Here is an 11,952-nt window from a genome sequence, read left to right on the forward strand (position 1 = left end):
AAAAATAAACACGTACTAATGCATCGTTTAGGAAGATGGAGCACGTATAAGACTCATCTTTTATTTTGTTCATACTTTTGGTGTCTACTTAAATGTACAGAACACATATGTATTACAATTAACATATTAATGTAATGAATGTTGTTGCTTGTTCTTACTACTATGCATTGTTATGATACTGAACATGAAGTGCTCCACCTCAGAAAGTATTCCGTTGTTCTCAGTTTTGGGGTGTGACAAAATTAGTTAGTTATAATTACATTTATTTTCATAAAATGTTGGAATACATTTATACCAGCAATGTATATTCTTCAAGAATTGAATAGGATAACAAGTTGTATTAAATTTGGGTGTATTATTTGTATTTTCTCAAATGTACCACGTTGATTTTAGTTACTTCTATTTTGGAGTCAAGAATTTATTTTATCAATTGAAAATATAAATAATAACGAAATTTGTAAATTTTCTAATGAATATTGTATTACCCAAAAATATGAATCGTTTAACATGCAGTTGCTTTGATTTTGATTGTTCAGTTACTTTTTTTCCAATTCTTCTTATTCCTCGCCTATAAATCCAAATGGACAATGAAAAGACAAGTAACTTCCTAATGGAGAATGAAATAGTGAATCAGATCATGCATAATCAAAGCATTGGAATGGAGAACGAAATGATTGATGAGTTTTTGCAATAGAAGAATTTATCACTTACAAACAATCAGAAGATCCAATTGATTGGTCAGATAATACAGATGACGAAAACCATGTTTCAGATTACGTTGGTCAAGAAGTCAATGAAGGTACAAACTGTTTGAATAACGCAAAATAGTCAATGTTATTGTTGTAATTCACATTCTTGCAAACATATAGTTAATATTTTTTGTGTAATCATTATTATTATAATGTTATGTATGAACTGATATGGAAATCAGAAGCGTTAGTTGTTTATTCTTTAGGAATATGTTTTAGAAATTATATTAAATCACACATTATTCTTACATTATTCTGTAAGAATGGTACTAATAAAACATTAACTAATATATTACAATTGCAGAACAATTTGTAGTTGTAAGTGATTATACATCTCCGGGTGGGATAGATTATTATACACCCAAGACCAATGAAGATGTAAAGCCTAAAGTCGACGACATATATGATACATATGATGCAGCTATAGAAATGTACAAAAATTATGCACGTGAAGCATGTTTTGATATTAGGATAGAATCAAACAAGAAGAAGACAGATTGTACTTTCACCAATAGGTACTTATTATGTAACAGAGAAGGAAAGCCCAACACTGGTAATGTTGACACTATTGATATTCAGTACAAAAAAGTAAAACGAAGAAAAGATATACATAGGAAAGTATGTGAGGCTCATATTGTATTCAAGCTTGTTCCTCAGACAGGAAAATATGTGGTTCATGAATTCGTTGAAAGACATAATCATATGTTGATACCTAAGGCTAATATGCATTGGTCACGTGTAAAATAAAAAATAGATTTGTCTCAGAAAACTTACATTTATAACATGTCTAAGTAAAATGTTGGTGCAAAAACGCTTATAGGTTAATGTGTGGTCTCCAAGGTGGGTGTTCAGTTTGTGGTGGATTGGCGACTAATTACAAGAACTGTGCTAGGAATTTAAATTGTTTTATTGGTGGTAGTGATGCCCAATTGATTGTCAACACCATGGAAAAGAGAGTTAAATATGCATCAAATTTCTCATTTGAGTTTAGAGTCGAGGAAAAAAAGCTATTTTCAATGTTTTGGGTTGATGAAACTTCTAAGTATAACTACAAGGAGTTTGGGGATGTTGTTTCATATCATGCCACCTACCAGACTAACATGTTATTATTAATTTTTTTTATATATTTTTTCATGATTATAACATATTTTACATTTAGTTCTAACATGGTATTTGTTCCATTTATTGGAATTGAAAACCAAAAGAGGTGTGTCACATTTGTTGCTGGAATGCTTACCCGAGAAGACACATATTCTTACAAATGGTTACTAAAATGTTTTTTGAAAGCTTTTGGGAGTCCACCTAAGATTATATTGTCTAATCAAGATCCAGAAATCAAAAAAGTTGTTGATGAATTGTTACCAGTCTCCAGTCATCGTTTATGTATGTAGCATATAACATCAAAATTACCTAAAACGGTATACACCACTATTGTTTTCTACAATTGAGTATTCTTTACAAAATTATTTCTTATTTGATTTACAATTTCTGTTATTCATTATTATATAACATATATTTCTTTATATTCTTACATTTTTATGTTGTTTGTATTTTTTTTAGTTAACTTGGGAAATTACAAAAAATTCAGACTTTAAGAAACGTTTCAACAGCTTGATATGGAATGCAAAAATTAATGAATCAGAGTTTAAAGTTGGATGGGAAAATATGATTAAAGAATTTCATCTTGAGGATAATAGATGGTTATGAAAGATGTTTGGTTTGAGGAGACTGTAGATTCCTACATTCATCAAGAATGTTCCAATGTCCGATTTGATGAGAGCCACGTCACTATCAGAGAGTCAAAACTGGTCTTTTCAGAACACTACATTATCCGAATCATATCTTGTCAATTTTATGTTGACATTTGACTTGGTCATGGAAAGACAGAGACACACTCAAAATTCATCGGATTTCACAACTACAACAACATTTCCAAAGAACATTACATATCTTCCTTATGAACCACACGCAGCAAAGGTTTACACAAGAAGAATATTTTATCAAGTTCAGGAAGAGATTTTTTAATCTGAAAAATCATGCTTTATCACAAAAGTCGTAACTGATTCTTCTGATAGTGCCAACATGTTTGATGTGTTGGAGAGAAATAAAAGTGTTAGCACAAGGAAAAAGGAAGTTGTCCCCGACCTACCCGACGAGGAAGAATATCATTTTGATAGTCTTGCGAACAAAAAAGATTTGAAGGTATGTTTATATTTATATTTTTTAAAATTCACATCATAGACATATTAACTGATATTGAAATTAATTAAATATTCACCAATAAAATGTAGGTTACTTACAACAAGAGTGAAGGATCCTTCTTGTGTACATGCATGCAGTTTAAACATGTTGGAGTTCTATGCAAGCACATATTTTATGTTATGAGGTACTACAATCTTGAAAAAATACCCGAAAGATATATCTTGAAATGTTGGTGTAGAAACATAATTCCTCCAAAATTATTGAGGCGGCGGTTTAAGAATTCTCAAATGGATGGAAAAGTTGACAATGCAGCAATCGACATCTTTTCAATTGTTGGTCATTGTGTCTCATTTTTGAGTCATGATCCAGTGAAGTTGCATGAGTACTTGGAGTAGATTATAGGTGTTACTCTTCCAAAGGAATGTGAAATTGAGAATCCTTCAATTATCAGCAACAAAGGTTCTAGTAGTCATGGAAAAAGACTTAAAAGTAAAAAAGAGATATTGACAAATCAATGTCGGAAACCAAAGAGAATGTGTAACTCATGCAAACAGAAGATTAATCATGATAAGAGGAATTGTCCATTGAAGGCTAAAGTAATGTAGTCTTATTTTTGTTTTATTCATGCAACAAATGATTTAAATGACTTTAGGTTTTTCATTTAATTGCTTTTTCAATAAAGATTACGTGTTATTTAGATTCTTATAAGTAGCTAAGTACTCATTATTATAAGCAATTAAGTACTCTATTTTTTGTTTTGTTATTTTATCTTCACTTGTTCTATTAGTTTATTACTTAATACAAAATCATTTTTAAAACAATGTTTTATACCTAATTCTTTCAGAATATATACTATCACAAGCTATTTTATGATTTATTACATTTAAATGTGGCATACTTGGGAACCATTAGTTACACTTAATACCAAACAAAATTTTTCTAAGAATATATTACAAATAACAACATTTTTACATTCTTGTTTTTCTTACTTAATACCAAAATATTAAAAAATATATCTACCAGAATGTCCAGCTAAATATAATTAAAAGTATTTTTTTTAATACCATATTAAAACACAATATTCTTAGAGATTATCCATGGAAATGATATATATTTTTACAAACTATTATTAGTGATTGTCAGTGCAACTGATACATCCTAGGAACCACCAATTTCAATTAATGTTTACCCATATCCCTAATAAATCATCCATATAAAATAAACACATTCCATATAGATTTGTTTGAATCACCAATAAAATCATATCTTAATCATATAAGAGTTAAAAAAAAATGTCACCACCCAAAACCTTTAAATTTTAATTTGAAAATTTTCAAAAAAATCCCAAACTTTTGGTAAAAGTTACACTTTAGTTCCCAAAAAAAATTTTGAACGAAAAAGTATTGAAACCCGGCTAAACCTTACACATTAATCCTTTTTGACCTGTTGAGCACGTCACATATGCCACATGGCATGCCAGCTGGACAAGGGCTGATGTGGATGCTAATGTGGCATGCCACACCAGCATATGGTTCTTTGAAATGCAAAAATCGGACTTTATTAAGTAAATGAGAAGAGTGGGATTTGAACTAGCAACCTTCGACATGCAACCGAACACATTTTCCACTAAGTTGTACACCTTTTTATGATTTCATTCCTTATAGTTTTCATATGATGCATTAAATTCTGAAGCTATTCTAAAAGGGAGTAGGATTCGAACCCACCACCTCACAATAACAATGCCACCCACTTTCCGTTAAGTTATCGACTTTTTGTTAGTAACCTTCCTCAAAGCATTATACAATGCTCACAATGCTGAAGCTTTTATTACACTTATTATTATTATTATTATTATTATTATATTTAAAAACGAAAATATATGTAACAAAATGTGTTTATATATTTAAAAATATAAAAATACATATAAAATAAATAAAAATACTTAAAAAATATAAATACGTAACTAAATATATAAAAATACATAAAATTACATATAAATATGTAAAATTAAAGCTATACATTTAGAATACATAAAAATATGCCAAACATATTTAAGAATACATAAAAACGTAAAACATAGACATATATAAAAATAAAAATACATATAATTACGTAAAAATATGTTTATGAATATACATTTAATAAAAATACATACAAATATATAAAAAATACTTAAAAATATATAAATACGTAAAAAATATGATTATACATTTAATATATTTCTTTATGAATTATTATATATAATTACGTTTTTAAATATAATAATAATAATAATAATAATAATAATAATAAAAGCTTCGGCATTTTGAGTATTATATATAACGTTGATGAGACTATTAAGAAAAATTTCTTAGCCTAGTAGAAAGTGGTTGGCATTATTAATGGAAGGTTGTGGGTTCGAATCCCATTCCTTTATTTTTCAATGAAAAGTTTCAGCATTAATACATTATATATAAACTTTAAGGGTTCGAATCCCATTCCTTTCTTTTTCAATGAAAAGCTTCAACATTTAATACATTATATATAAACTTTAAGGGGTTAAATTAGGAATGTTGTCTAGCCTAGTGGAAAGTGTGTTTGGTTCTATGTGGGAGGTGTTGGGTTCGAGTCCCACTCCTTTCATTTTCTTAATAAAGTCTGATTTTTGCATTTCAAAGAACCATACGCTGATGTGATCTTCATCCACATCAGCCCTTGTCCAGCTGGCATGCCTTGTGGCATAGGTGATCTGCTTAACACGTCAAAAAGGATTAAAGTGTAAGGTTTAGCCGGTTTGTAGGACTTTTGCTTAACACGTCAAAAATGATTAAAGTGTAAGGTTTAGCCGGTTTGTAGGACTTTTTCGTTAAAAAAGTTGGGACTAAAGTGTAACTTTTACCAGAAATTTGGGATTTTTTTGAAGATTTCCCATTTTATTTCAATCATAACTTCCATAAAGCATCATTTTTTTCATTTCTTAACTTCAAAATAATAAGAGGTTCCATCAACCAAAGACTGAAATAAGTTAAAACAAACGACATACAATAACTTAAAGCAAACTAAACAATATAAAAACTAATGTTTTGCTAACCATACATTCAAAACACTAACATTTTTCTGCAACTATACCCTTTTCAGCCACTTTTTCTCTTTCCTTTCTTTTTATTAAACTTCTTTCATTTATTTTTTGCCAACTCCTTCGCATCATCAAACAACATACATTTATGCAATATATCTAGCTTTGAAAACTTATTAGCTTCTTCCAACGACATTTCTTTCTACAGGTTGTGATCCGAGGTCATCAGTATATACATATATTTGTACCTCAGTCTTGATAATACCACAACATTGTTGGATTAGTGTCTAACTCCATAACTATTTTGGTATGTACTTAATCTGATTATGAGCATAGTCCTTTTGGGTTGCCTTCACCATAGCAATATGTAGGATGAATGTTGGGTCAAAAATATGGTTTATACTTTGCTTTTCTAGGAATATATATTTTTATGTAATGTTGTATGTGTTTGCAGTTTGTATGTGCGGCCGTACACAGGGTGTGCGGCTGTACACATGTGTATGGCTGGAGGTCCATATAAATAGAAGAGTGCATGTATGTGTACGGTAAGAAAAGTGGAGAAGAGAGCATCTTGTAGAGAGAGAAAGTCGGAGAAAAGAAGTGTGTGTGTGAGAGAGAATCTATTGTAAGGAGCATCATTCATATTGAATACATCATTAGATTCATCTTCTTCTTCTTCTCCTTCTCTTCTATGTTGATATGATATCATCCAATTGATTGGGATTCCGCATGATCAATTGGATCTGATTGATACACAAGCAATTTTGGGGACTTACAATTGGTATCAGAGCCATTTTTGGTATCAATTGAAGTATTTTTGTTCAAAGGATTGATTGATGATTTATTTTTGGTTTGCAAAAGCCTGAAATCAAATTTCATAAGAAAATAAATTATTTTTTTTAGTCTGATGTTCGAACTGTTGAAGGTTTGCTGCTAACTGTTGAAGGTTTGCTATTAAAGTGTGTGTGCGGTGGAGCGTATCTGTTAAAAGTGTGTGCGGTTGGTGTTTGTTGTTAAAGTGTGTGCGATGGAGAGTATTTGTTAAATGCGTGCGGTTGGTGTGTGCTGATGCTTGTGTGCGGTTGAAAGTGTATGCTGTTAAATTTGTTTGTTGTCATAGTGTGCGGTTGAAACCTGTTTGCTATCCGAGTGTGCGGTTGAAACCTGTTTGCTGTCTGAGTGTGCGGCTGAAACTATTTGTTGTTAATATTATCATGTGGTTAGGTGTACGGTTGAAATCTAGTATGGAATCTCAAAGCATGATTGCTCATCAAGATTTGGATGCAATTATGGGAACCACCACTCGTATTCCTAGATTGCTATCAGCTGAAGGATTTCCTGAATGAAAATATCGACTTGAAAAGTACATCAAAATGAAGGATTTCAAAATTTGGAGAAGTATTTTAAGAGGACCAATTAGGATTACTTCTACTCTAGAAGATGGCACGGTAATTGACAAACAAATTGAAAATTACACTGATGATGACTTTGAAAGAGTTGAAGAACAAGAAAAGGCACTTGCCACACTTACTATGGAATTGTCTCCTAATATTGCACAAGGATTTCGTGAATATACATTAGCAAAAGCATTGTGGGAAGCACTCATAGAAGTCTATGAAGGAAATGAAGACATGAAGCAAAGCCAACAAGACATGCTCCGACAGAAATTCAACATGTTCAATCATGTATTAGGAGAAACATTGGAAAATCAATTGCAAAGATTTATCACACTAACCACTGAAATGAGCTCCGCAGGTGTGATGGTTACTAGGTCTGAAATCAACAAGAAGCTACTAATTTCTCTTCCAAAATCATGGGACATGAATGTCTCGGTGATCAAAAAGACCAAAGACTTGAACCGTTTAAGCTTGTCTGAAATAATGGCTATCATCAAAGCTTGCGATCTTGATGATAAACAAAGAGAAATCAATCCTGTCAATTCGTACTCTACAGCTAATCTTGGAATTCAAAACAACAACACCGCTTTCTCAAGCTTCACCACCCATCAAAATACTCAAGTCCAGGTTCCCTAAGTTCAACCTTATACAGCCCATCAAAGCAAACACATACAACATTACATAAAAATATATTTTCCTAGAAAAGCAAAGTATAAACCATATTTTTGACCCAACCATCTCCCCCTTGGTTTATAGCTTTCTTTTCTAAATGACTCAACAAACTCCCCCTAAAAAGTAGCTGGCTTTTTCTTGTTAATCTTCATTAGGAGCTTAGCTTCAGCTTTAATCTTCAATGACTTCATCTTGAGCAGTTAGGATTTTCTTCAAGATTTGACTCTGAACGCACGTCAGGTGAGGAGGCTTGATGTACTGATTTTTGAAAGATGGCACTTTCAGCTTTAGAATCTTCAGAGAGAACAGAGAGAATAAATCTTGTGGATCACTTCAGCAGGTTCATAAATAGCATCAAATTGATTGAGGAGATTTCAATGCAATCTGTCACATATTCTTCAATATCAACTTCACCTTGCTTCTGGGGTTGAAGGATGGAATGTCGAAAGAATAATCTTCATTTCTTGCTCCACCGAATGCAAATTCTTCGACGCTCATAGATGAAGCCTTGGCTCAGAAATCATCAACACAAACTGAATGGGTCTTATCTATACCTGAAATCACTTTTCAAGAGGAAAAAAACTAAAAGAAAAATTAACACATAAAATAAAAATAGAAACAAAAATATTTTTGGATTTTTGGATTTTTCTAAACAAGAAATAACACTATTTTTGGATTTTAATTTTCTGATTTTGTTTGATTTTTGAATTATTTTTAATTCTCCCCCTAAAATTTGAATTAGAAGAAACTATGAACAAATTTAACAAAAATAAAATGATATCTAACTTTAAGAATGATTTGGGATCAAAGTTTTTCGACAGCCTTAATCCACTTGTTGGTACCTTTCATATTCACATCTTTGTTTGGTCGATCGCCGGTATTGTTGTCCACTTAAACACGAAAAATTGAGACAAAATTAGGACATGCTAATGAGTGACAAGACAATGTGATCCTAAATTCCTAGATATTATATTTAAACCTAAGTTTCTAGATACTATATCTTAAGGACCATTCAGCTGATGACGACCAGGGATATTGTTGTCCACCTAAATTGAGCAGCAAGATCTATAGACAATCTGTATGAGTTCAATTTTAAGTGTACTGGAACATGTTTCCCGCTTCCAGATATGCCCCGCTAATCAAGGACTTCTAGAGTACTCCTTACATCGGATGAGCAGACCATCATTAGGAGAGAAGATAGATTCAGAGTATTATCATTTATAGTGCATATGCTGTGTACCAGGTCGGATGGTTAGTCACGCAAAAGAGACAACATATGGCTAACAGATAAGAGGAATTTCATATGTATATATATATATATATATATATAATATGCAGAGAGATAGATTTGCATATGTTACAGTCCAGGTCGGATCTCTTCCAATCACGTAGAGGAGGTAACATATGACTAACAGACAGAAAGAAAGAAAATGATTTTCTACAGACCTAATTTATCGGAATTTACCAGTTGCCCCATCAATACTCGATAAAAGGACAGAATCCACACATAGAGGAAAAGTTCAACCACGGTTCCAAGTACAGGTTCAATTAATGTGACGAGTGGATTCCCATATATATATATATATATATATATATATATATATATATATATATATATATATATATATATATATATATATATATATATATATATATATATATCCCTGCTCAACCTATCCAAGCGTCATATTGTCAGGCTAAACGAAACTATCTAGGACCAGATTTGTCAAGTCATTTGATTTCCTAAGTTCAAATTTGCCTAGTCATGTCCATTTAAAATCTTTCGTGCCTACCGACACATCAAACCAGAGCATAGACCCTTCAACTTTGGGTACGTTATGCAGACTTAGGTTGCCTGTTATCACATTATTATATCACTTCCTAGAACATCTCCCTCAAACAAAATTTCTAATTTTTTAATGTTTTTGGATTTTCTAATTTTTAATGTTTTTTGATTTTCTAATTTTTTTAATGTTTTTGAATTTTCTAACTTTCTCCCCCTAAATTTGTGCATAAAAATAAAATAAAATAAAATGCGCAAATTTATGCATAAAAAAAATTTAAAATTAATCCTCAAAATGAATCATTTTTAGAAAATTAACCAGCACATCGAATTGAGCTTTGTTGAATGGCTTGGTGAACAGATCTGCTACATTATTATCAGAGTGGACCTGTTCTAGCCGAATGAGCGAACGCTCATAACATTCTCGAATAAAATGAATCTTGATGTCAATGTGCTTGGTTTTTGAGTGTTGGACCGAGTTTTTGGAAATTTGGATCGCAGCCTCATTATCACAGAAAATAGAGGTTTCTTGAAAATTCAAACCGTAGTCCAACAACTGATGTTGGATCCAAATGACTTGAGAACAACAAGCAGATGCAGCAACATATTCCGCTTCTGCTGTTGAGGTTGAAACGGTGTGCTGCTTCTTGCACTGCCATCACACCAGTCTATCTCCTAGAAATTGGCATCCTCTTGAAGTCGATTTTCTATCCAGCTCACACCCGCCATAGTTGTTGTCAGCAAAAGCATAAAGATCAAATTCGGGATTTTTCGGATACCAAAGACCCAGTTTTGGGCACCCTTTGAGATACCGAAAAATCCTTTTAACAGCAATTAAATGAGAAAGTTTAGGATTAGCATGGTAGCGAGCACATTGACAGACCGCAAACATGACGTCTAGGCGACTAGCAGTTAGATACATGAGTGATCCGATCATTGATCGATAATGTGTCTGATCTACGGATTCACCCTCAATATCAGGAGTCAAAAGAGGTCGTTCCGCCATGGGTGTAAGGGCAGGTTTTGCGTCTCAAAACCCGAACTTCTCCAGTACATCATCCACATATTTTGCTTGATGAAAAAGGATTTCGGCTGAAGATTGTTTGACCTGAAGCCCCAAAAACGTGGTCATTTCCCCAAGCGAACTCATCTCGAACCGCTTCTTCATCACAACTTCAAACTCTTTGCAAAGTTGATGGCTTGTCGACCCAAAAATGATGTCGTCCACATAAATTTGAACGAGAATTTGATCTGGACCGACATGTTTGAGGAATACGGTTTGATCAAGGGTACCCCGGGAATAGCCATGGTTGAGAAAATGTTGAGTGAGAGTAGCATACCAAGCTCTAGGAGCTTGATGCAATCCATACAAAGCTTTGTCTAACTTGTAAACATTGTTGGGAAGGGTTGAGTTAACAAAACCAGGTGGTTGGCCAGCGTAAATCTCCTCCTTGACCTTGCCGTACAAGAAAGTCATCTTGACATCCATTTGGTATACAGTGAAGTTCATGTATGAAGCATAAGCAAGGAAGATACGAATGGCTTCTAAGCGAGCAACCGGAGCATAAACTTCCGTATAATCAAGACCCTCAACCTGCCGAAACCCTCGAACCACCAATCTTGCCTTGTTGCACACAATGACACCTGAATCGTCTTGTTTATTTCGAAATACCCAACGTGTATCAAGAGATTTCTTTCCTTGTGGTAGCTCCACCAATTTCCAAACTCCAAGTTTCTCAAATTGATTTAATTCATCATGCATGGCTTCAACCCAGCTGGGCTCATTCAGAGCCATTTCAAATTGATTTAATTCATCATGCATGGCTTTAACCCACTTTTACTTCTCGTTTGAACACCATCGCCCAGCCGGCCAATGACGTTCTCTATCAGATGATCGCGCTGAATACGTGTAGGGATCTGGTAGCTAATATCATTGACAGAAACAGGAAGATTATGAATATTAACAACTCCATCATTTGTTGTATGATCCGTAGAGGATGAACAAGGTTCGTTTGAAGAATCTGCTACAAACTCTTCAGCAATATTTTCTGGAAAGAGAAGTTCCATCAAATTTGAAGTTACAGCGGAACTCTC

General features: G+C 32.8%; 1 protein-coding gene across 1 annotated transcript; it reads left to right on the forward strand.

The window, feature by feature from the left end:
* Positions 1-580: 580 nt before the first annotated feature.
* On the forward strand, positions 581-3,346 carry LOC145029649 (protein FAR-RED IMPAIRED RESPONSE 1-like). The gene is made up of 8 exons (XM_078978142.1): positions 581-599; positions 695-799; positions 1,054-1,453; positions 1,570-1,791; positions 1,909-2,113; positions 2,310-2,449; positions 2,825-2,951; positions 3,041-3,346. Exons 1-8 carry the CDS (start codon positions 581-583, stop codon positions 3,344-3,346), a joined length of 1,524 nt encoding a protein of 507 aa, XP_078834268.1.
* The last annotated feature ends 8,606 nt before the right edge of the window (positions 3,347-11,952 follow it).

This window comes from Lactuca saligna, chromosome 2 (genome assembly GCF_052625555.1).
Source record: "Lactuca saligna cultivar CGN05327 chromosome 2, ASM5262555v1, whole genome shotgun sequence".
Taxonomy (NCBI): domain Eukaryota; kingdom Viridiplantae; phylum Streptophyta; class Magnoliopsida; order Asterales; family Asteraceae; genus Lactuca; species Lactuca saligna.